This window comes from Sus scrofa, chromosome 1 (assembly GCF_000003025.6).
Source record: "Sus scrofa isolate TJ Tabasco breed Duroc chromosome 1, Sscrofa11.1, whole genome shotgun sequence".
Taxonomy (NCBI): Eukaryota; Metazoa; Chordata; class Mammalia; order Artiodactyla; family Suidae; genus Sus; species Sus scrofa.
In genome coordinates this window covers 143,389,085-143,415,460 of record NC_010443.5, presented here as the reverse complement: position 1 = coordinate 143,415,460, position 26,376 = coordinate 143,389,085, and the positions used below count along the sequence as shown (strand labels likewise).

The 26,376-nt window shown below is 47.2% G+C and overlaps 1 protein-coding gene across 3 annotated transcripts in view; it reads right to left on the bottom strand.

Annotated features, from left to right (window-relative positions):
* OTUD7A (OTU deubiquitinase 7A) overlaps positions 1-26,376 on the bottom strand; it is a 317,129-nt gene that overhangs the window by 10,845 nt on the left and 279,908 nt on the right. For all 3 annotated transcript variants that reach the window (XM_021098704.1, XM_021098720.1, XM_021098709.1), the window contains 3 exons: positions 22,266-22,393; positions 20,348-20,497; positions 4-118 (listed from right to left, as the gene is read on the bottom strand). In XM_021098704.1, coding sequence (XP_020954363.1) covers positions 4-118; positions 20,348-20,497; positions 22,266-22,393 — 393 coding nt within the window. The remainder of the gene's footprint in view (positions 1-3; positions 119-20,347; positions 20,498-22,265; positions 22,394-26,376) is intronic.

The following is a 26,376-nucleotide window of genomic DNA, read 5'->3' as shown; positions in this document are numbered from 1 at the left end:
TACTGTGCCAGCCTGGCGTTATCGTTGTCGTCTTTCCCCCATTCCCAGTCCTTGCCGGGGTCCACAGCAAAGTGCAGAGGCAGCAGCTTGTGCTCCGAATCCGTCAGGGGGATTACGGCTGAACGCAAAAGAGGGAGGCCAGTGCCAGGTGGTCCACCGGCCAGGACGGAGGTCAGTGCTCCCGCAGCCCCGAGAAAGGGCAGGAAATGGGCCCCAAGACCAGGAGGCTCCGTGATTAAGGAAACGGAATGGAGGTGTACAGGGGACATCTGGGCCAGCGGGAGCTTTAGGGCCACATATTTTATTTTTATTCTTTTGTCTTTTTAGGGCCGCAGCATATGGAGGTTCCCAGGCTAGGGCTCAAAACGGAGCTGCAGCTCGCTGGCCTACACCAGAGCTCACCTTAATGCCAGATCCTTAACCCAGGGAACAAGGCCAAGGATAGAACCCACGTCCTCACAGATACTAGTCGGGTTCATTAACCACTGAGCCAGGAACTCCAAGGTGGTAATATTTTAAAACTGCTACTAATAGTTTTTAAAATGTCCTACTTTTTGTGGATTCTGAAAAGCAGTTGGACACACTACCTGTCCTCAACTTGGGTCTGTCAGACCGGAAATACCCACCTCTGGCGGCAGACAAAGAAACGGTATTATTGCTTCTGCTGCTTCTAGTTCACCTGGGGTGGGGGTGCGGCTTTAGGGCGAGGCCCTCCCATCTCCTCCCAGAGAGTGAGGGCTGCCTACCCCCCTGCTCATTTGTGAGTTCATTCAGCAAGTCTGTGACAGTGTGGGACCCCCACATCCCATACCCCTTTGTCATAGGGAGCTCACCTCCTGTATTGGGGGTGGGAGGCGGGGACAGAGTACACAGGTGACATACACTTCCTGCTGTCAGGTGGTGATAAGGTAAACAGCAGGCTGAGGAAGCTCAGGCAAAGAGGCCAGCCAATGAGCCTTCTGAGGAGGGAAGAGATAGAGAAGGCAAGGATGGGCCCCTCGCTGCACCAAGGGACAGAGTCATCAAAACCACTCCTGACTGCAACCCACCCCTGCCCCTGGGGATCCTGGCCACCTCTGAAAGGCTGGGGCAGAGGTTGGTGTTTACAGGTTTGTCTAGGATCCACTGGGGGCTTCTGGAGTTGCAGTGGGCCAGCTGAGATCAGTTCCCTAGTGATGGGGTTGACTCGCAGTTGGGAGGTAGGGAGAAATATGGCAGCCCCATTTCCGCCCTCTGAGCAGCAGTCTTTTCGTGGGGGCTGTAGGCCCCTCCTGAGGTTCAAGTCCCAGCTGAGCAGCATAGCCCAGGGCTTGGTTGGGTCAGCTGCTTTGTTTGCTGGAGCTGCCTTGTTTCCTGTTTCCAGTGGCTGGTGGAGAGAGAAGTGGGTGCTGTCCTGAGCGCTGCCCTGAGTGGCCCGCCCTCCCAAATGCTGGTGATGGTAGAAGTGGGTGCAGGGCAGGGACCCAGTGCACCTCCAGGTGTGACAAGCAGACACTGTTGGGACCTCCACCGGGGGCTCTTGCCTCTGCTGTTGTCCCACCAGCTTGAGAAGAAGGTGGGGCTGGGCCACTTTATAGATTGGGAAATGGGCTAGGAGCTGACAGTGGGGCAGGGGCCTCCCTCTTTCAGGCTCATCCTTGCCCGTCTCCAGCCCTGGAGCGCCTCTCTCCTGCTCCTGTGCTGGTGGCCAGAAGTTGCCTAGCCCTGAAGGAGTAAACAGGGTTTCCCACAGGCTGATTTCCTTGGTGCCCAGAGCCCTACCATTGGGGACAGAGAGCCCCCAGTCACCACTCTAGGATGCAGGGGGCCTTGCTCCCACCCAAGTTTTCCCGGACCTCCTCCTCCTTACTCCTCTACCCTCGCCATCCCCAGGTGCTAGCCATGGTGTCATTCCCCCATGATTCATGGCATGTATGCCATGACAAAAACAGAAAGACAAATCAATAAAGAATACACACATACAATTTAAGACTGAATAACATCAATAGTTGATTTTCTGATAAGAAAACTGGAAACACTGACTCAATGCCGCCCTCCAGTGTTGCTAAAGAGATACAAATAATCCCCTCCCCGCCCCGCCCCCCCACCCCATATAAGGGAAAGGTAGCTTTGCTCTGGATTTTCCTTTTAATCTGGATGGGGACTGGGCAGCACTGTGCTCTGGCTTGGGAGGTCAGGGGCGGCTTACATGGCATGGCCATGACACAGGCCGCCCTTCCCAGGGCTGAACTATAGGGCTGGCTCAGGACCAGCCTCCCTTGGGCAATACCCAGGAGCCAGTCCTATAGTTCCACTAGTCACCACAAGAACAGAGAGGGCTGGCCTGGCCTCCCGCCGAGGTTAGGGGCAGGGGGTAGAGGCGCCCTCTGCAGACACTTGCTAGGGCAGCATGGCTCCCTGGAGGGTTTGGTAAAGGCGCCCACTCCAGGCCCCCAAGCGGATGGCCAAACCAGAGTGTCCATGCGAAGGATCCAAGGATCAATTTTAAATAAGCATCCTCTGTGGTTCTTAAAATCAAGCACGCCTGGAAAACATTGTTCTAGAACAATACTCTGCTAGGACCAGTATCTGTAGGTGTAACATGGGTGATATGGGGTCTTGCCATCCACCTTCCCGGGAGAGAGGCGCCTTTAGTTTGTCTGCCCAGGCCCAGCTAGATTTTCCAGCCCTCAGTGTTAGGAAAGGGGGCACGAGCAGAAGTGCTGTGGGAGGGCTGAGCAGTGTGGTTAGGGCTTGGTGGGCCATCTCCGCCACACCCTTTCCCACTGTGGTGCCTTTTGAAGATGGTGATCCTACAAGACATCAGAAGTCCTGCCCACCGGGAACACCTGTTTCAGACTTTATCTGCATGTGAACCAAACTTCTATCATGTGAAGCCACTATGATTTTGGTTTACTTGTTTCAGATACACCAACTAAAGTAATGTAGCCCCATGGCCTCTGCAGCCTCACCTCCTCACCAAAGGGCTCCCACACTCAAGAGCTGCGCTGACCAGGGCTCCATGGGCTCCTCTTACCCCTGCCCCTCCTCTACAACCACAAGGCACCAAGCAGAAGTTTGGAATCCTCGAAATCATCTCTGCAGAGCGCACGGCTGTGGCCTACAGGTCAGGATCGGGGCCTCAGGACCCAGGAGCCCCACCTGCCGCTGTACAGGCTGGGGAAGCCTTGGGAACAGACCCTCCAGGTATTTTGTATGTTCCTACCTCCCACTTTACAGTTTTACCTCTTGGAAACCTGGCCTCACCCAGTGAGAGGGGTCCAGCGGCTTGCCCTCTGGTGGCAAATGTCAAGAACAGCAAATGCTTTTTATTTTATTTTATTTTTTCGTCTTTTTGCTATTTCTTGGGCCGCTCCCGAGGCATATGGAGGTTCCCAGGCTAGGGGTCGAATCGGAGCTGTAGCCGCCGGCCTACGCCAGAGCCACAGGAACGCGGGATCCGAGCCATGTCTGCAACCTACACCACAGCTCACGGCAACGCCAGATCGTTAACCCACTGAGCAAGGGCAGTGACTGAACCCGCAACCTCATGGTTCCTAGTTGGATTCGTTAACCACTGCACCACGACGGGAACTCCCAAATGCTTTTTAAAGTAAGTCTGCTAACTCCCCCACCCCCTGCTTTGAAAAAATTCTCTCCTCCTATCTTTTAACCTGGAAACACACAGGCATCATCTCAAACTAGCCTGGACAAAGGGTAACCAAAGCGGCAAAAAGTTTTTAGTACTTATTTTCCAAAACAGAGTGGAGATCTCTGGTTTCTGTTTGGGATGTAAAAAGCTGGAAGAGCAACATCCCACCACTGCCACCAAGCCAGACAAACTGCAGGTTCACAACTATCTTTTAACCCGCCCAAGAGCTGAAGTCACAGGCAACTGGCAAGCCCCAAATCTAAGGAAAGACATGTGCCTTTGAGCAGAGATGGACATAAACTTAATCAGGGGAGACTCAGCTGGACACCACTAAGAAGAATTCAGCTAAAACTGTTAACCACTTGGTAAAGGAAGCGTTGAAAGAATACAGAACTCTGGGAGCCACAGATGTAAGGCAGACCCCTCTCCATGGAAGCAGATCTGGTGCTAGCAAAAAGACTGGCAAGAATTCTGAGAAAGTGTCCTTCATATTCCTTTCCCACCTGTGCTAAGGAAAAAACTTCAGAGGGCAGGGCAACACACACCTCAATGATCTAAGGGCACTGGGGCTTTCCCCACTAAAGGTTATAGTGGGGTGGGAAATAGGGAATAAACCTCCTTTCCCCTGGGGGAGTGGCAAGAATATGTGTTGAGCCCAGAACTACAGCTATGGGAGGTCACTCCCTCCTCCTGCTGAAGACAGAGGCTTAATCAGAATTACAGAAACATTACAGTTTCAGGCCCTCCCTCCTGCTCCAAGGCTAACAAGCTATGAGTAACAGCAGTCCACTGCTAGAAAAGGGGCAAGAACATGGAAAGAGAATCTCACCAAGATGAGGCACAGCACAAAGAGTGCATTAGACAGTGAGAAGTAACCAGCCCCACCATAAACACAAGGTGTAACTAGAGTGGCACCAGATCCTGACCAGACTGATCGAAACCCCATGTAGCAAAAAGAGGTTTGCCCAATTCCAAGCATCCAAACAATATGCCTTAGTCTTTATTGTCCTACTCAAGATAGCTGGCTTTCAACAAAATATTTTTGGCATAAGAGATGACATGAGAAAACCAACATATTGACAAGAGACAAAACAGGTGACAGAAAAAGATAGATATGACACAGGTATTGAAACTATCAGACATGGAATTTAAAATAATTAAGTTGAAGACTCTAATGGTTAATGGTGGAGAAGACTCTGATGGTTAATTTTAGCAGAGAGGAGTTCCTGTCATGGTGCAGCGGAAATGAATCCAACTAGGAACCATGAGGTTGTGGGTTTGATCCCTGGCCTCGTTCAGTGGGTTAAGGATCTGGCGTTACTGTGAGATGTGGTGTAGGTCGCAGATGCGGCTTGGATCTGATGTTGCTGTGTCTCTGGTGTAGTCCGGTAGCAACAGCTCAGATTAGACCCCTAGCCTGGGAACCTCCATATGCCATGGTGCGGTCCTAAAAAGACAAAAGACAAAAAAAAAAAAAAAGAAAAATTAGCAGAGGAAAAAATCTATAGGAAAGACTCAAGTTGAAATGCTAGGGGAGTTCCCAGAGTGGTGCGGCAGAAGAAAATCCAACTAGGAATCATGAGGTTGCAGGTTCGATCCTTGGCCTCACTCAGTGGGTTAAGGATCTGGTGTTGCCATGAGCTGTGGTGTAGGTCACAGATGTGGCTCAGATCTGATGTTGCTGTGGCTGTGGTGTAGGCCAGCAGTTACAGCTCCAATTCAATCCCCAGCCTGGGAACCTCCATATGCCGTGGGTGTGGCCCTAAAAAGAAAAAAAAAAAAGAAAAAAAGAAATGCTATAAATAAAACTATAATAAAGATAAAGAGTGACTTAAGGGGCTGATCAGTAGACTTTGCATAGCCAAGGAAAGAATCTGTGAACAGTAAGACAGGTCAATAGAAATTACCCAAATTGAAACACAAAGAGAAAAAGTGTGTGTGGGGGTGGCGGTGGGACAGAAAAGAACACCCAATTCTGTGTTCTATGGGGCAATATCAGAGAGCCTCAGATCTGTGTAAGTCTAATCCCAGAAGGAAAAGACAGAACAAAGCCGAAAAGATATTTAAATAAATAATGGCTGACACTATTTATTTAAATATTTCCAAAATGCATGACAAACTCTACCACAGATTCAAGAGGATAAGAAAAAAGCCAAGCGGGAAAAACAACAACAAATCCAATATATAGCCATATTCATATTGCTAAAAACCAAAGACAGTGAAAATCTTGAAGGCAGTCAAAGAGGAAAAGGACACGTGACATAAGGAGAAACAAGTGTAAGAATTAAAGCAGACTTCTCATGATAAAACAGGTAAGACAGAGGTCAATGGAGTGACATCTCTAAAGTGCTGAATGAAGAGTTCCCGTTGTGGCTCATGGTAATGAACCCGACTAGTATCCACGAGGATGGGGTTTGATCCCTAGCCTTGCTCATTGGGTTAGGATCCAGCATTGCCATGAGCTGTAGTGTAGATTGCAGGTGCAGCTCTGATCCTGTGTTGCTGTAGCTGTGGTGTAGGCCAGCAGCTACAGCTGTGATTCGACTCCTAGCGTGGGAACTTCCATATGCCCTGGGGGTGGCTCTAAAAAGACAAAAAAAAAAAAAAGTGATGAATGAACCCCACTCCCCTACCCCCCAGTCCAGCAAAAATATCTCTGAAGCATCAAGGATAGACAGAAAAACTTTGTCAAACACAAGTGAGAAAACTCATCATCTGTACACCTGCACTAAGACATGTTAAAGAAAATTCCTTTCATAGCAGCACTATTCACAACAGCCAAGAAGTGGAAGCAACCTAAATGTCTATGTACAGATGAATGGATAAAGAAAGTGTGGTTGTGTGTGTGTGTTCTTTATCCATACATGCACACAAAGACACATATATACACACAGTGGAATACTACTTAGCCTTAAAAAAGTATGAAATAATGCCATTTGCAGCAACATAGATGGACACAGGGGTTATCATACTAAGTGAAGTAAGTCAGAAAGAGAAAGACAAATACCATGTGATATCACTTATATGTGGAATCTAAAACATGACACAAATGAACCTATCTACAAAACAGAAACAGACTCATGGATATACAGAACAGATATGTGGTTGTCAAGGGGGAGGGAGGGTGGAGGAGGGATGGACTTGGACTTTGGGGTTAGTAGATGCAAACTATTATATGTAGGAATGAATAACCAACAAGGTCCTACTGCATAGCACAGGGAACATATTCGACATTCTGAAATAAGCCATAACGGAAACAAATGTAAAAATTATATGTGTGTATCTCAGAATCACTTTGCTGTACAGTGGAAATGAACACAACACTGTAAATCAACTATACTTCAATTTTTAAACATCTAGAAAAAATTCTTTAAGGGGAGGAAACCCCCCAGCAGAAATTTGGATTTACTGAAAGAAATGAAAAGTGATAGAAATAGAACAAATAATTCTGAAAATGAAATTCAGTTTTCTTCCTTTTAATTACTCTACAGGAGAAGTAAGGCAAAGAAGGCAGCAGTGTATTATGCATTTATAGCATGTTTAAAAGTAAGGTGCTTGATAGAAATAGCACAGAGGATGGGAGGGGTTGGGAATACACTGTCATAAGATCTTTATACAACACATGAAGTAGAATATTATTTGAAAATAGTCTCATAATTAAAGATGTTTATGGTAAACCTTAGGAAAATAGAATAATTAAAAATAGAGGTATAATAATAAATCAATAGTGGAGAGAGAAAATGGAACCATTAAGAAGCTCAACCCCAATGAAGACAATAAAAGAGGAAAAAGGAACAAAAAACAGAGGGAACAAATAGAAAAGAGCATTAAATGTAAATGGGCAAAATGTAATAATTAATATAGATGATATTGTCAGAATGGATATAAAAGCAAAACTGAAGTATATGCTGAACCTGGAGTTCCCATTGTGGGTCAGTAGGTTAAGTATCCGACTAGTATCCATGAGGATTCTAGTTCGATCCCTGGCCTCGCTCAGTGGATTAAAGGATCTGGCATTGCTGCAAGCTGCAGTGTAGGTCAAAGACGAGGCTCGGATCTGGCCTTGCTCCAACTTGGGTGTAGGCCAGCAGCTGTGGTTCCTATTTGACCCCCAGCCTGAGAATTTCCATGTGGTGCAAGCGCAGCCCTTAAAAAAAAAAAAAAAAAAAGACAAAAAAAAAAAAAAGCATATACTGAACCAATTCCTATAATAAGCCTCTTTTTTTTGGCCAAGCCCTTGGCATGCAGAAGTTCCTGGGCCAGGGACTGAACCCAAGCCTCAGCAGTGACCCAAGCCACAACTGTGATAACTCCAAGTCCTTAACTGTTAGGCTGCCAGGGAACTCCATAAATTTCCATATACATATCTTTCTCTGGAGATCCCTGACTAACAGAACCATTAACCTTCTTCCCATCTCTATAATTTTGTCCTTTCAAGCATGCCACATAACTAGAATCATACAGAATGCAGTCTTTTGGGACTGTTTTTTTCCTTCAGAATAATTCCCTTGAGATACACCCAAGTAATTACATGAGTCACATTCATTCATTTTCACTGCTGAGTAGGTGTCTGCAGCATAGATGCACCACAGAATGTTGAACCATGCACCCAGGAAAGACATTTGGGTTGTTTGCAGTTTGGGGCTATTAAAAATATAGTGGCTATAAACATTTGTGCACAGGCTTTTGTCTGAACGTAACATTTCATTTCTCTGGAATAAATGCAATTGCTAGGGTATAGGGTAAGTGATGGTTAGTTTTACCAGAATCTGTTAAACTGTGTTCTAGAGTGGCTGAACCATTTTACATTCCCACCAGCCATGTAGGAGCGATCTGGTTACTCCACATCCTCTCCAGCATTTGGTATTGTCAGTTTTTAAGATTTTTAGTCATTCTGATAGGTGTGTAGTGAGATCTCATTGTGGTTCTAATATATATATATATATATATATATATATATATTTGCTTTTTAGGGCTGCACTCACCGCATATGGAGGTTCCTAGGCTAGGGGTCTAATTGGAGCTACAGCTACCAGCCTACCACAGCCACAGCAACACCAGATCCAAGCCATGTCTGAGACCTACACCACAGCTCAAGGCAACACCAGATCCTTAACCCACTGAGCAAGGCCAGGGATTGAACCCACAACCTCATGGTTCCTAGTCAGATTTGTTTCTGCTGCGCCACGACGGGAACTCCACTGTGGTTCTAATATTGACCATCTTTTTCATGTGTTTATTTATCATCTGCATCTCCTCTTTGGTAAAATGTCTGTTCCTGTCTCTTATTTTTTATTTGGCTTGTTTGGGTTTTATTTTATTTTATTTTTTTGCTATTGAGTTTTGAGAGTTCTATGTATATTTTGGATACAAATCCTTTGTTGATATGTGGTTTTCAAATATTTTCTCTCAGTCTATAACTTGCCCTTCCTTCCTTCCTTTCTCCCTCCCTTCCTTCTTTGTAGAGCAGAAGTCCAATTTATTGCTTTTTCCTTTTCTAGATCATGCCAATCGCAAAAGACTGTGTTCTGTATGAGTCCAGTTATGTAGCATGCTTAAAATGACAAAATTATAAAGATGGAGAACAGATTAATGGTTCTATTAGGGAAGGATCTTCAGAGACACCAAACAAATAGGATACACAGATAAGAACTCAGCCTACTCCACGGTCCATAGTTGTGCATTTTACATTTATTTTAAGATTCATGTTGAGTTACTTTTTGTATAAGTGAGGTTTGGGTTTAGGTTCAGTTTTTTGCTTTTGGATGTCCATTTGCTTCATCACCCATTTGTTGAAAAGACCATCCCTACCTCCATTAAATTTATGTTGCTTCTCTGTCAAACATCATCTGAGCACATTTGTATGGGGTTGTTTCTGGGTTCCCTCTTCTATTCCATGAATCTCTGTGACTAACCCTCTGTCAACACCAGGCATTGTGTCAGGAGCTCTACACTCACTCCTTACAAGTCTTAGACCAGTTACAGGTTTTTTGCTCCAATGTGACAGATGAGGGAATGAAGCTCTGGCATATAAGTGCCTTTGCTCGAGTCAAGGCTGCAGCTGTGATTGAAAGGCAGGTATGCTGATTCCCCAGTGTGCACTTTTTTCCCCACTACTATGTCACCTTGCCTTTTTCTGAATCATCTGAAATTAGTAGACTGTGAGCATCTAATCTTGTTCATTCATTCAGCATTTATTAATTGCCTGTCTTGGGGAGGAGACACAAAGATGAGAAGGACAGGACATCTGTTCAGAATGTGCCCAATGAAGACAGAGTCCCCCAAAGGTGGTCATTGTCACCATCCTTCTTCTGTCCCCAGTGCCTGAGAATGACCTATGGCAGCCTGACCCAGAGTCCCTGGCTGGACAGAAACCCAGCATTCTTCTGCCCCTAGGAAAAAATCTGACTCACTCTATGAGAATTGGCTTCATGAAACTGTAAGGTACAAAGCCATGGCACATAATTTCAGTGGTATCCATGTCTCTCTAAAGCCCACCAGCCAATCCCAGTGTAAAACCCTGTGAGTGGGAAGAAGCACAGGAACGGGGTTCACACTGAAACCCCTCAACCTCTGGAGTATTGGGGGAACAAAAGAGGAAGCAGAGCTGGGGATGATCTCCGGAAACCCCAGGATTTAGTGGGGAAAAAAGGCAAGGCAGATAATATATAGGGATCTTTTTTAGAAAAAGTAGAAGGGGAGTAAGATGTGGTAAGAACCCCTTAAGAGCATTTTGCTATAGGAGAGGCAGCTTGGAAAAGTCTTGGGTGAGGTAGGAATTTTTGAGGCCACTGGTTGAGGGGAGTGGTCAGTACTGGTGTCCACCCTTTGCATTCACAGCAGATCCCACCCCCCAGGCTCTGAGGTGTGTCAGGCTGGCTCTGAGACTCTTGAGGTTAACTCATTTTCCTCTTGTTTGTGACTTTTGAGGCAATACTTGCAACAAAACCTGCATAGTGAGATGTGAGAGGAAGGCAGCTGAAGGAGACCCAAGGAAGGGCCAGCCTCTCTTCTGATCTCCCTGTGTTTTCTGTGAGGACAGGATGCTTGGAGAGACCTCAGTCATCCTAACCCATGAGGAACAACTATGGGACAGGAGGCAGCAAGTCAAGGAAGGTGGACAGACAGACAGGGTTCGGGCTTCCAATGACAGTGTTAAGCCCCCAAGTTTACCAACCTCTGACCATCAGATTTCTCCTTACATGAGACTCCAAACTCCCTTTGTCTTTGTGTTGTTTGAGTTGTTTTCTCTTACACGTAGCCAGAATCTTCCTGATAGGTAATCTGGTTCCTAAGTGTGGCATTGTGAAGGAAGGGGGCACTGGAGTGAGATTCCCACTGCTCTGGGGCACATGTGGAGCCCCAGATGCTCAAGCAAATGGTTGCTAGCCATTGCTGTGGATTCAGCGCCCAGCCTACCAAGGTTGCAAAGCCAGGAAGAACAGGGTCAGTGCAGATCCTTGGATGTGTCTGCCATTGCTTGTGGCTCTTCAGTCATGAGTTTTAAGAAAGAGGAGCTCAGGATGAAGTAGCCTACCAGAAAAGAGAGGATGACGGGGGGAGATGTGACCCTGAAGCTCCTGTATGAATGAAAGGGGCTGTGTCAGCTTAGGGGAGCTATCCTGCACCGAAGGCAGAGCCCAGCCCCCGACAATGGGGCCAAGCAGAGCATCAAGACCACGGGGTGGACACAAATTCCCTTGGTAAAGTTTATATATGGGAGGAGAGAGAGATAAATTAGGCATTTAGGATTAAAATATACATAATACTAGATATAAAATAGATAACCAACAAGGTCCTACTGCATTGCATAGGGAACTTTACTCAATATCTTGTAATAACCTATAATGGAAGAGAAAGCAAAAAACCCTGAATATATATATATATATATATTTCAGTTATACATATACATGTATATATGTATAACTGAATCACTTCACTGTACACCTAAAACTAACACAACATTGTAAATCAACTATATTTTAATGAAAACCCCCCGAGGATGATACCTTAAAAAAAGGTTTATATGTGGAATGACCTTTGGTTGGGTGAATGGTCTACGGAATAAATTTGTTATGGACTGAATATTTGTGCCTCCCCACCCCCACATTCATAAGATGAAGTGTACCCCTAATATGATGGTGTTAGGAGGTGGGGTCCTTAGAAGATGATAAGATCATGAGAGTGGAGCCCTCATGAATGAGATTAGTGCCCTTATAAGAAGAGACAGGAGAGTTTGCTTTCTCTCTCTCTGCCATGTGAGCACACAAGAAGGCATCCATTTGCAAACCAGAAAGAGGGCTCTCACTGGACACTAGATCTGCTGTTTAAAACTTGCTGTTTCAGCCCCCTGATCTATGATATTTTGTTACAGCAGCTCAAATGGATCAGTAAGGTAACACAGGGAGTTCCTGTCGTGGTTCAGTGGAAATGAATCTGACTAGCATCCATAAGGACCCAGGTTTGATCTCTTGCCTAGCTCAGTGGGTTAAGGATCCTGTGTTACTGTGAGCTATGGTATAGGTTGCAGACATGGCTTGGATCTGGCTTTGCTGTGGCTGTGCTGTAGACTGGCAGCTGCAGCTCTGATTCCACCCCTAGCCTGGGAACTTCCATATGCCACCCTAAAATGACCAAAAAACCCCCCAAACAAACAAACAAACAAAAAACCTAGGAATAAACCTACCTAAAGAGGCAAAAGACCTGTACTCTGAAAAGTAAAAGATGCTGTTGAAAGAAATCAAAGATGACATGAACAAATGGAAAGGTGCTCTTGGATTGGAGGAATCGATATCGTCAAAATGACTATACTACCCAAGGCAATGTTCAGATTCAATGCACTCCCTGCCAAATTACCAACAGCATTTTTCAAGAACTAGAAGAAAAAATTATTTTATTTGTATGGAAATACAAAAGACCCCAAATAGCCAAAGCAATCCCAAGAAAGAAATACAGAGCTGGAGGAATCAGGCTCCCTGACTTCAGACTTAACTACAAAGCTATAGTCATCAAAACAGCATAGTACTGGCACAAAAACAGAAATATGGATCAATAGAATAGGATAGAAATCCCCGAGATAAACACATGCACCTATGGTCAACTAATCTATGACAAAGGAGGAAGAATATACAATGGAGAAAAGACAGTCTCTTCAATAAGTGGTACTGGTAAAACTGGACAGCCTCATGTAAAAGAATGAAATTAGAACACTCTCTAACACCATATACAAAAATAAACTCAAAATGGATTAAAGACCTAAATGTAACACTGGATACTATAAAACTCTTAGAGGAAAACATAGGCAGAACACTCAGACATAGATCTCAGCATTATCTTTTTTGGATCCACCTCCTAAAGTAATGGCAATAAAAACAAAAATAAACAAATGTGACCTAATTAAACTTAAAAGGTTTTGCACAGCAAAGGAAACCATAAACAAAATGAAAAGATAACCCACAGAATGGGAGGAAATATTTGCAAATGAAGTGATCGACAAGGGATTAATCTCCAAAATATATAAACAACTCATGCAGCTCAATATAAAAAAACTCCAACCCAATCAAAAATGAGCAGAAGATCTAAGCAGACATTTCTCCAAAGAAGACATACAGATGGTCAAAAAACACATGAAAAGATGCTCAACATTGCTAATTATTAGAGAAATGCAAACCAAAACCATAATGAGTATCACCTCACACCAGTCAGAATGGCCATCATCGAAAAGCCTACAAACATTAAACGCTGGAGAGGGTGTGGAGAAAAGGGAACCCTCCTATCAGTGGGAATGAACATTATATAAATATGAATATTACTCAGCCAAAAAAGAATGAAACAATGCCATTTATAGCAACATGGATGGATCTAAAAATGATCATACTAAGTGAAGGAAGTCAGACAGTGAAACACAACATGTGGTATCGCTTATATGTAGAACATTAAAAAAATGATACAAATGAATTTATTTACAAAACAGAAACAGACTCACAGACTTCAAAATCAAAGGGGACGGGAGTGGGAGGGATGGACTGAGGGTCTGGGATTGGCATAGGTATGCTCTTGTCTATGGAATGGATGGTCAACAGAGACCTGCTGTATATCACAGAGAACTGTACCCAATATTCTATAATAATCCATATGGAAAAAGAATCTGAAAAAAATGGCTATGTATATATGTATAACTGAATCACTTTGTCGTACAGCAGAAAATATCACAGCATTGTAAATCAACTATACTTCAATAAAACTTAAAAAAACCCCTTCAGAGTCAATCTCTTTGTCCCTTCACCAGGCCCTGCAATTCTACACAATGTTGGTGATAGAAACCTGCCCACTTGGGCACTGTTCCCACTGCCCCATCCTCCAGGGTAAACTAATGCCTCAGATTTCCACCCACTTTGAATCCACTTGGTTTTCAGAGAGAACACAGTGTGGGGTTATTCACTCTGACACTACCAACATCCCAAATGGCTCTATTTTTTATAAACATGGGTGTTGTTTCTAAGTGGCAAGAAATGAAGTTTCAAGCTGCTTTTGCAAAAACTTTTTTTTCCCCAAACATCACATTCTGAGTGTGTTGAGTCTGTTTCTAGTCAATAAATTGAAGACTCTGGTGGGATGCTCTGTGGGCCCTGGTCTCAGCCTCAGCATTGCTGTCTAAGCCCCGTGTTCCCATCAGCATCACCCTCTCCGTCTGTGACCAGTTGGCTCTTTCGAAGCTGTAGGACACTGCTCTCTGGGTCAGCTGAGCAGGAACCTCCAAGGACAGAACTGGGACAAAGTCAGGGTTCCCTGACCTCCAAGTGGCCCTGGATGTGCCATGGAGGCTCTCAGGATGTTTATATTTAGGAGGGAAAAAAATGATTTAAATAATTATCTTCTATACTGATATTTTTTTAAAAGTAAAAATAGGTGGATACAACTCAGGAAGCAAGGCACACCTCCCTCACCTTCTCTCATTCTGAAGGTCTCCGAGTCACCAGGTAAGTATTGCCTTTTGATCCCAAGCAAACTCTGGCATTGGGTACCACTGCCCAGACCTCTCTGAGAGATGCATCTTCCCTGATTAGCACCCTTTTTGGCCAGTGTCCTTTTTGGAAGTCCCACCATTCACTCTACTAACCTGCCTTAGCCACATTTCACCAGCTGCAACCAGCCCCTGGGGATGGCCCTTCTCCAGTGCCCTCCTGCATCAAGGCGCAGAACATGGGGAGGGTTAAGTGTTGTCTCTGAAAAGGGCATAGACTGGGCATGTGCCCTGGAAGTGCCTGAGGTGCTGGTGTGACCCTGGGGCACAGACCCAACCCAGATTTACATTTTGCGGACCCATTTGAGGCTGTGGTAATGGGAGGCCACCCGTGCCATGCCGTGGTTGGGGGGCGGGGGCTTCCTGCAAGCTTCCAGGCCAGGAGTCCTAGGGGTGGAAGACTAACATTCTACCTGTGGAGAAAGCAGGTGAGCACCAATCGTTTGTGGATGTTGCCAAGCAAGTACGCATAACTGTTATTTAAAAAGCCCTATAATGTGCTGATAGAGTCTTCTCCGCTCAGCTTGCCATATCTAACCAATCCCTCCAGCCCCAACCTTCCCACTGCAAGCAAGCCCTGCCCTCTGCCCACAGGCAACCCAGCCTGCAGGACACAATTGAATTCCGGCCAACCTCAGCATCCACACGTAAGGAGAGGCTAAAAGACAGAAAGAGCAGTGAGAAAGCCGTGGGTTCTTTGCCAAGGTAGTTTGAACACAGGGAAGACCCTCAGAGGAGAGGTTTCAAGGATGCCTCCTGAAATTTTTAAGCCATCAGAGCTTGGACACCCAGGTGAGACACGCTGGGCCAAGCAAAAGGAGGAGCAGCCCTGTGCTGCATCCACATTTTATCTTGTTCCTCAGATGCAAGGATAAGACTCTTGGGGCCTGCGATGACTGTACCTGTTGGTCTCCATCCCAGGCATGAGGCAGGGCACCATGGTGACTGCATAATGGCTGCTTTCAGTGGTGGGGACCAGCAGGTGCCCTGGAGATTGATGTTCTAAGCCCCACGTTCCCCGCCTCGTCCCAGGCTCTGAGACCATAGTCCTTGCAATGGGTCCCAAGCCCAGGCCCAGCTGTGGTCTGAGAGTCTCTTATCTTGGCTTCAGAGGATGATGCCCTGTTCCACCTTAGAAACTGGTATCATTGTAGTTTTCAAGTCCCTGTGCCAGCTGAGCTGGGACTTTGTCTTCTTGTTGGCTGTGGGCAGGAAGAACTGACGGGGCCAGCAGGTGCCTGACAAAGAGCCCCCCCAACCTCCTACCTCTGGCTTTCCTCCCTGAGGCCCTTAGTCTGGGGACACTAGTCCTGGAGTCTGGGGCACCAGGCAGGGGAGCTCATTATGGCCATTTATGAGCTGTCCCTGTGGGAGCCGAGATCACTTGGTGAGGTTCTGCTTGGCTCAGACCCACACCTGAGGCCCGGCTGCCCCCAGAAAGAACGAAATTCAACCTCAAGCACTCACCATGCCAGGTGTGGGCCATCTGGTACCATCATTGTCACAAGTGTGCTGTCACAGTAAACACCTGCTGAGTGGACATGCCTATGGCTCTGGCCTATGCAGGTGTACGTGCGAGAGCTGGAGCCCACCCACTTCCTATCCCTCCAGCCACATGCCAGCTGCTGGTTCCCAGACCCAGACCCAGCTCTCAGAGTGCCTGGCACCCACAGCAGGCTTTCGGGGCCCTCGACACATCTCCAGCGGTCCTGCCCTTTGCTTTGCTGGTCCAATGGCACAACGCCTTTCCTCTGGAGCTGAGTTGTGAGACTTGTCACGTTCCAAACATCTGCTGGGGCCTGGGTCTACAGAGATGGCAGGATATTATTTGGTAAACTATCCACCACTAGCTGTGACGGGTCCCAGGACACCCACACACGAGCTGCTGAGGGGCGGGGAGCTCACATACACTTATGTGAATGCAGCTTCTGTTGGTCAAGAAGGGCTGAATGATGTTCTGGGGCCAGAAATATCTAGGGTTGGTACCCTGAACCTGGAAGCTCTGCTTTTCAAGTGGATTCCCCAGCTCCATACACGTGAAATGCCCTCCCTTGCCTTTCCACTTGGCCATGCTTTCTCACTCTGTCACGGAGGGCCGTGGAGCCAGGGACCATATCCTTCAGAGGAGGAAGCCAGCAGGCAGGAATGCAGGAGCCCACGACACAGCCACTTAGGACCCAAGCTGGGACCAGAACCCAGCTATGGGAAAAACAAGCCTTCAGAGGTGAAACCACCCACACCTCTGCAACACTTTCCCATGAGGGGCTAAGCTAACCCTTCCACATTTGTCCTTTCATTGAAGGACACCTTCGTATTGGCCTTGAAAACATCAAGAAGCCAAATCTCAACCGAGGGACAATAGCCACATGAAAAGATGCTCATAATTGCTAATGATTAGAGAAATGCAATTCAAAACTACAATGAGGTACAACCTCAAACCAGTCAGAATGACCATCATTAAAAAGTCTACAAGTAACAAATGCTGGAGAGGGTACAGAGAAAAGGGAACCCTCTTACATTATTGGTAGAAATGTAAACTGGTGCAACCACTATGGAGGACAGGGTGGAGATTCCTTAAAAAACTAAAAATAAGTTGCTATATGATCCAGCAATCCCACTCCTGGACATATGCCCAGACAAAACTATAATTCAAAAATATACATGCAGGAGTTCCCACTGTAGCGCAGCGGAAACAAATCCTACTAGGAACCATGAGATTGCAGGTTCAGTCCCTGGCCTCATTCAGTGGGTTAAGGATCTGGCATTGCCATGAGCTGTGGTGTAGGTCACAGACGTGGCTCAGATCCTGAGTTGCTGTGGCTGTGGTGTAGGCTGGCAGCTATAGCTCCGATTTGACCCCCTAGTCTGGGAACCTCCATATGCCACAGGTGCAGCCCTTAAAAAAAAAAAAAAAAAGATACATGCATCCCAATGTTCACTGCAGCACTGTTCACAGTAGCCAAGACATGGAAGTAACCTAAGTGTCCACTGATGGATGAATGGATAAAGAAGATTTGGTACATATATACAATGGAATATTAGCCGCACACAAAAAAATGAAATAATGTCATGTGCAGCAACATGGATGGACCTAGAGATTGTCATATTAGGTGAAGTAGGTCAGAAAGAGAAAGACAAAAACCATATGATATCACTTATATCTGGAATCTGAAATATGACACAAAGGAACCTATCTATGAAACAGAAATAGACTCACAGACATAGAGAATGTCATTGCCAAGGAGAAGGGAGTGTGGGGAGGGAAGGATTGGGAGTTTTGGATTAGCATGCAAATTAGTATATACAGGGTGAATAAACAACAAGTGAACGATATTCAACTATATTATAAACCTGTAAGGGAGAAGAATATGAAAAAGAATATTTGGATGTACAACTAAATCACTTTTCTGTACAGCAGAAACTAACAACACTATAAATCAACAACACTGCAACAAAATTTTTAAAAAGAGCAGTATTTGGAAGGCCTGAGGGAGAGCCCAGTGCCTTCTATGGGGAGCGGGCCAGGCACTGAATGCCCCACCCCAGGGACCTGGAGATGCCAGCCCTGGAACTTTGATTTTTCCCTGACCACAGAGAGTTTCTGGGGCTGGACACAGAGCCTCCCTACCCCCCCCCCCACCCACCCCTTGGCCTGGATCCCTGTCCTGAGAAAGGGCCTTCTTTTCTCCCCAAAGCTGTCACGAACTTTGAGAAGATCTAGATGGCGTGAGGGCAGTGCCGGCACTCACTGTCCAAAACTCAAGAGGGATTTCAGAAAAGGCCGATAGCACCATGTGTTAAGGACGAAATATGTCTTCCTGAAGTCAAAGGGAGATGTCTGTAAACAGTACAGGGAAAGGACGTGGCAGTCCTGTTACACGTGGCTTCCAGGTGGCCTGCTCCCGTTCTTCTGCACACCCATCATCATGTGACAGGAGTCGGGGGACTTCCTGGGATCACATTCAATGGCAGGAACCCTGAAACCGATCAGTCTTTCCTTCCTTCAGTCTTGTGGGAGTTCTTTTTTTTTTTTTTTTTTAAATTTTCTTCCTTCCTTCCTTCCTTCATTTTTCATCACACCTATGACATGTAGAAGTTCCTGGGCCAGGGATGGAACCTGTGACACAGCAGCAACCCAAGCCACTGCAGTGAAAACACTGCATCCTTAACCCACTGAGCCACCAGGGAACTCCTAATTTCCTTTGAATTCCATCTAACCAGACGGAGGAGTGACAAAAGGAAGAGTTTCCTCTTCATTGTCCAGCTAGTCACACATCCATCAGTAAAAATTCCAAACAAAACCCCGACATCTCCACAGCAGACACATAACATGCTAAGACAGGCTGCACATGGGTCTGTGTGACGTGGTTAGAATCGTGCAGTGAGCAGCTTGTGTGGCCAGCCTGGCAAGACTCTCTGCAGTATCGACATGGCTCATGGTGGGAAACTCTCATATATCATGACTTAAATGGAAATATCCATCTTTTGAGTCAAAGGCTTACTCTAGAGCAGTGGCTGGCCAGCATTTTCCATCAAGTGTTTGTTAGTAAATATTTTAGTCTTTGCGGGCCAGTCTCTGGGGTTGCTTCTCAACTGTGCTATTAGGGGCACAAAAGCAGTAGTCACAGACATGACGTCTCTGAATGAGTGTGGCTGTGTTCTGACTAAACTTTATTTACAAACAGATGGTGGGCCACAATCTGCCGACCCCGCACTAGAGGGGTTTTTAAAAAATTACATCTAAGATGAATTACTCCATATAAAACATGCATACATGTGAAAGAGAACCACAGTAAGGCTATCTAAGTGTGGTGAAATTATTAATTTGCTTCCTATTTTATTATTTTTTTTTTGTCTTTTGTCTTTTGAGGGCCGAACCCAGGGCATATGGAGTTTCCCAGGCTACAGGTCCAATCGGAGCTGTTGCCGCTGGCCTGTGCCACAGCCAAGCAATGCCAGATCCGAGCCGCGTCTGCAACCCACACCACAGCTCATGGCAATGCAGATCCCTAACCTGCTGAGCGAGGATGGGGTGGAACACGCAGCCTCATGGTTCCTAGTTGGATTCGCTTCCGCTGCGCCACGACAGAAAACTCCCTGCTTTCTATTTTAAATTAAAAGTAGTCTTTGTCATTCTTTTAATTAAAATACAGTTGATTTATAGTGTTGTGTTAGTTTCTGCTGTACAGCAAAGTGATTCAGTTATACATATATGTATATTCTTTTCCCTTATAGGCTTATATAGTTGAATATAGTTTCCTGTGGTATGTGGTAGGATCTTGCTGGTTATCCATCCTACATATACGAATTTGCCTCTGCTAATGCCAAACTCCCAGTTCTTCCCTCCCGTACAACCCCTCTCCCTTGGCAATCACAAGTCCGTGTTCTATGTCTGCGGGTCTATTTCATAAATAAGTTTATTTGCGTCATTTTTAAAGATCCCACATATAAGTGACATGGGATATTTGTCTTTGTCTGACTTCACTTAATATGATAATCTCTAGGTCCATTCATGTTGCTGCAAATGGCATTATTTTCAACGATAATATTTTTTTGCATGAGTACAGTAGTTTTAGGCAAAACCCATCACTGCTGAGTGTGTGCCCCAGGGAGGGCTCCACATTTGTCTCCAGCCCTGCCCAGCGCCCCCCTAACCCTGTGCAGTGTCAGAGGGAAGCGGAGGGCTGGCATACCTTGTTCTCTCTGCTGGTCTCTCTGCTCCATGGACACAAGGGCAGAAAAATGCGCTTGGTCGTAGGCCAGAACCAGAGGTGAGCAGTGGCATCTGTTGGGAGGCACCTCCAAAGGCAAGTAAATCCCTCCGAACGGGATGGGAGCAAACGCTGCAGACACAAACAAGGGTGAGGGTAGTAGAGCTAGAAAGAGCATGAACGGCATCTCCCCCATCCCGAGGGAGGTGTTGGGGCAGAGAGAAGGGAGGGTGGGCTCATGCTGAAGCCTTGGGTACTGATGCTCACTCCACAGGCTCGAAGGGGCCAGGCCCATTAGACCGCAAGTCCTGTTTCTGCCCAGGGGACCCTTCCGTGCCTCCCCCACTGGGCAGAGTCCTCCTGGCTAGGCTGTCCCTGTGCCCCATCAGGAAGACTAGGGCTGAGGTGATTCTGCTGTGACCTCCATGGTCTGCCTGCTGCCCTGAGTTCCACCAGGTGATCAAAATGCCCATCTGAGACGGTCAGCAAGGACGTGCCCTGATGGCCACTAGGAGACCTGTGTTTTCCTGGATGTACCTCTTCCCTCCGTGTTCATGAAAGCATCTGTACACAACATCTGTGCTTCTCAAGGGTTTGTTCTTGGTTTTGAGAAGCTCAGTGAGCACTCCAGTCCCAAGTTGTGAATCAAAAGGGAAATGAGAAAAGGGGACTGGCTCCTTTAGTGACCAGGACTCAGTCTTGTCCATTTTCTTACCAAGAGGGGGGAAAAGCCTAACTCCAACTAAAATACAGTAACTATTGGAAGTATCTGCTTTTTAATCGCAAAGAAACTTGCCTCTTGGTCTTCAAGTCAGTGACTCACTACCCTTCTTTGAGCAGGAGGCAACGACAGTTAACCTCAGGGATGTCTTTGATGAACTCAGGATGCCCCCAGGAGAGAAAGGCTGGGTCCTGCTGCATCCTCCAGCACAGGTACAAAGGAAGGAAGTGGAGACCCACCCCTTTGGAATCTGCTGGGTACACGGGCCCTGATGGAAGGCCTGGCTCTGTACCCAGATTGCTGTAGACCCCAGCAGGATGCTGTTGCTGGAGGCGGTACTGGGGGGCGGGGGACGCACAGACCCATGGCTTCCTGCCCACTATGAAAACCATGGCCACAAGAGGTCAGGACAGTTACACTGGGGTGACTTTCCTGGTGCATCCATCATCCTGGCCCCCCTCTGTCCCTCCTCTTCAGAAAGAGTGGCATCCTGTGGGCTCCAGCAGAAAGGTCAAAGGAAGGACATGCCTGGAGAGCTCCCTGCCTGGGTTGACCCTGGTCCTCCAAGGCCTCATCCAAGGGTGGGGGCACACTGTGAGGCCTTTCTGCAATTCTGGATCCTCTCTGTAAAGCAGGAGGCAATGTCCACCCAGGGAGGAGGTGGCCTGGCTGAAGGAGAGAGCATGTGTGATGCCCCAGGAAGCAGGTGCTGGCCCTGGGAAGCCTCTGGCCCTTCCTCTTCTTCCAACAGTACTGGTCCAACCACTGCCTTGCATGTGACTTCATACTTTTGCCTTCCTTTTCCCCTCTTTAACACACAAACAGAGAGGCAGGAAGGGCTGGAATGGCTGAGTGACCCTGGGATGATGCTGGCACTGCTGGAAGATGGAGGCACTGGGTGGGGCTGGGAGCCCCTAAGAGTTCATCCCTGTCCCCACTCAGCCAGACTTCTCCTGTGGTTGACACACAGGGTGATGGATGGCCAAGAGTAATCCCCCCTGACACAGAGAAGAACAAAGAAACCCAAGGAGAAATAAGAGGATCTTTGTTCAGGCAGAATATGGCTCTGTGCCCTTCCAGGGGATCAGCTCTTATGTTTAGCTATCTCTCCCTTTCTTGGGATGTCATGCCTTTTGGGTGGTGCATAAAATACACCTGTTTCATTATGTGTGAACTTACCTTCTCCACCTGAGTCCCTTAGCATCGTATCTGCTACAACGACAATGGGTCTCCTTAATATGTGGGCGAGGACAAAGACGTGGAACTCCTCCAGACTCTCGTACACAGGGTCCTCGGCGTTGTCCACACTGGGGGACACAGCGAAGCAAGCCTGTCACTGGACTGAGTTGGGATGGGGAATGGAGGACAAAACGCCTCCCTCTGGACCTTCTCTGCATGGACCCTGCCTGTCTCGGCCACCTCCCTTGGTACCACCCAACGACAGCAAACATGCCAGTTGCAGCTCTCCACTCCCACCCTGGGTTGGGTAGTCTCAGGAGAGATGCTGAGGCAGAGGACCTGGCCACATTGGCAGCTAGCCCCCTTTCAGATGTGGTCTCCTTGGTGGCAGCAGCAGCCCATCCACAGCCTGTGGCCACAGGGGGCCTGGTTCTCTGGGGGCTTGATGAGGATGCAGTGGGGACAGGAGGGATGGAGGCTTCCTCTTGCATTTATGCTCAATCCAGCAGCTTAGGCTGAAGCTTTACCTTTGGGGGGCGGGTAGGCCTGGACTCAGCTGACAGGCTGGTGGGCTCATTGCTACCAAGATCTGAGGGCCTTTCTAGCAGAACCCCAACAGATGAGGGTGGTGGGAAGGCTGCCCTGAATGGGAAGGAATGACAGATTGTCCCAATCCAGGCCACTCAGCCCCCACAACCCTGTCCCCTGGCCCTTGTCTGAGACTCAGGGAAAGGGTGAGACCCAAGAACTGCTTCCATTCAAGACATGGGCAGAGAACTAGTGTAGAGGTCAACAAGCTGGCCCCCACAGAGGGAAGAAACAAGAGCCAGGGCCCCCAGCCAGGGCATCTGTGGTGCCAGCCAAGGTGGTGGTACCCCTTGGGCATTTGAATGGAGGGTACCCAGAATTAAGTGAGGGAGGTCTGAGCAGGTGGGGACCAGAGTCAGCAAATGTGGCCCTGCTTGAGAATATGGGGTGGGGTGGCCTGGGGAAATGGTTCTACACACACAGCCCATAGCTAGCTGTGCAAATGCCTTCTAGAATAGTCTGTGAATCCTGGGGAACATATCACAATCACCTGTGGGGTTTTGTTGTTACTGTACTTATAGTTTTTTCTTGTTTATTTTTTGGGTGATTCAATTTACTTTTTTTTTTCTTGGCTACACCCACAGCATGTGGAAGTTCCCAGGCCAGGGATCAAACCCATGCCACAGCTGTAACCAGTGCCACAGCAGTGACAATGCCAGATCCTTAGCCCATGGAGCCACCAGGGATCCCCTCAATATACCTTATTTTAATACTTCAAAAAAAACTTGGCAGCACCCAAAAGCTCATAAAAAGTTGCAGAGTATAAATAACTCCCCACCCCCCCAAAACCATCTGAAAGTAACTTGCAGGCCTGAAATCCCATCATTCTAGCAAGGCCTCATGTGCATTTTCTGTGAACAGGGTGCTCTCCGACATAACCACAGCCTGGCCACGAGCACTGGGAATCCACCTAATCACTAATACACTGATGCATCTGATCACTGTGACAGACCCAGTCACTGTGTACCAGCTGTCCCAGTGATGCTTTTTGAGTAAGTGTTCCAGTTCTGGGTGACACACTGCATTCAGCCATCTTTAATCTCAAACATTCCTCAGGGTGCTTGACTTTCAGGACCTGGGCTGTTTTGAAGACCAGAGACCAGGTATTGAGTAGAATGTCTAGTCTGGGTTTGTGCTTCCTCACAATCAGAGCAGATGGGTTGCCCCTCGTCTTTCTTGGAGCATCCAGTTGGGTGGCTGCTGTTGACTGGGTCTTTCTCAGGGCTATTGGCCAGGGTCCCCCATTCAGAGCTATTCACTGTCCCTCCATAATTAATCTGCATTTTATGGGGAAGAACTTGGAACCTACACACACAGTTCACTCCTTACCAAGGCTTGATATATTAATGTTACTCTGGATTCCTGGCTTATATTTTGTTCAATGGGTTATAACCCATTAGTGATTTTTTTTTTTTTGAAGCTCAGAAACTTCCAGATTTGGTCGCTGGGCTCATTCAAGCTGGATGTGCATCCTTGTGACAGACTCCATCATTTTTTAGAGCACATCCTTGCTTTCCAACACAAGAAGGTGGATGGTTCATCTTGCATTTTTTTTGCCTTAGCCCTGCATGCATCCATCCTTTGTCCACCCATCCATATACCTGCCTACCTGTCCATCTATCCATCCATCCATGCACATATTCATCCATCTATGAATGCATGCATCCATCCTTCTGTCCATCCACCTGTCTGTGCATCCATCCGAAATCTGTGCTAGAGCTGAGGTCATGCAGATGCTCTGGGGGCCTCATGACCAGACATGGGTAGCAGTGTTGGGGGTGGTGGACCCAACTGGGAGGGTGTTATGGAGGAGAGAGCCTGGAGCACAGTGACCTTTCTTCATTTCTGTTTTAGTGTTGAACATGAAAGCCAAAGGTCAACTGTGACTCTGCTCAGTGACCCAGGAGGCGGCAGAGAGGGACCCAGCTCTACTCTAGGGGCAGCTGGAGAGTCCCAACGTTCTTCCCTACTTGCTCCCAGCTCTTTGCTTGCAGGGTGCAGGCAGCAGGTTGGAATTGGGGGTCCTGGTTCTGTACTCGCCCCTCAATGCCACAGCCATGCCCTTCTGGAGCCTCAGCAACCATTCCTGTTCACTGAACACAGGCTGAGAAAGTTGGTTCAACTCCTCAGGCTCCTCTGAGGGACAAATGAGATTATGCTGAGAATTAGACTTTGGAATAGTGATGGCTGGTGTGACTTACTGCAATCGAACAAACCCGCTAGTAGAAATCAGTTCTAGCAAAACCAGTCCTGAATATTCACGTCCACTTCTCACCCCAAGGCTTCATATCATCTTCCTGTGAGTTTACAAAGTGAATGCTAGACATGGGATTGTAAACAGAATGTGGCCTCTGGGAAAAGACACTTAAGAATCCCTAAAATACTGAATAATTGGTGTTGACTGTTATTTATTTATTTATTCATTCATTCTTAGTGCTGCACCTGTGGCATATAGAAGTTCTCAGGCTAGGGGTCAAATCAGAACTATAGCTGCCGGCCTATGCCACAGCCATAGCAGTGTGGGATCCGAGCCATATCTGCGACCTACACCACAGCTCAAGGCAACAATGGATCCTTAACCCACTGAGCGAGGCCAGGGATCGAATCTGCCTCCTCATGGATACTATTCAGGTTCATAAACCACTGAGCCACGATAGGAACCCTGGTGTTGACTGTTAAGAAGATCAACACACAATGTAACTGCTTTATCCTCATGTCCAGGTGTGTCCGAGAACTTCCTTGCACATTCTGGGCCCTTTACACACCTGTTTCCCAGGGCACCTGTCACCTCTTCCTCAGCGTGTACCTGGGGAGGGAGAATGTGGAGCACAGCAACAGCTTACCCACCCAGAGAAACCCCCAGAGGGAGGCAGGGGTGAAAGGTGACCTGGGCAAGAGGCCAGGCAGCCCTCTTGGTGGGATCAAGAAGCAAAGGTAGTGGGCTGAGGTCCTGATGGCCTCTCAGGCCCCAGAAGTTGATGGCAGGAGCAAAAAGGCACAAGGCAGATTTAGAGGCATCCTGGCTTAGATGGCAGCCACAGCCCTTAGAGGCCACCCCAGCGAGAGCCCATGTCATGGACAAGGAAGCTGGTCTGGGCAGCTGGAAGGATCTTGCCCAGGGGCAGTTGTCTGGCCACAAAGAGGGGCAGCTTGGGTGCAGGCATCCCAGGACACTTCCCTGTCCCCTCCCCAAGGTGAGGTGACCACACCTCCTGTTTTGCTCAGGAAGGTCCTGCTTATCGGTCCCGAAATACTAGTATCCACTCTCCCTCCCTAAATGAACCGTTTTGGATGATAAATTGTATAGTCACCCCATAGTGTGACATAGTTACCAGTTTCTGGTATACCCTCCCATTACCTGCATGGACCTAGAGACTATCATACTAAGTGAAGTAAGCCAGACAGAAAAGAAAAATACCTTTTACAAAGGTAAAAGTCATTCAATGATGAAAGAATAGTGTTTTTTTGTTTTTGTTTTCATTTTAGGGCCTCACTTGTGGCATATGAAGGTTCTCAGGCTAGG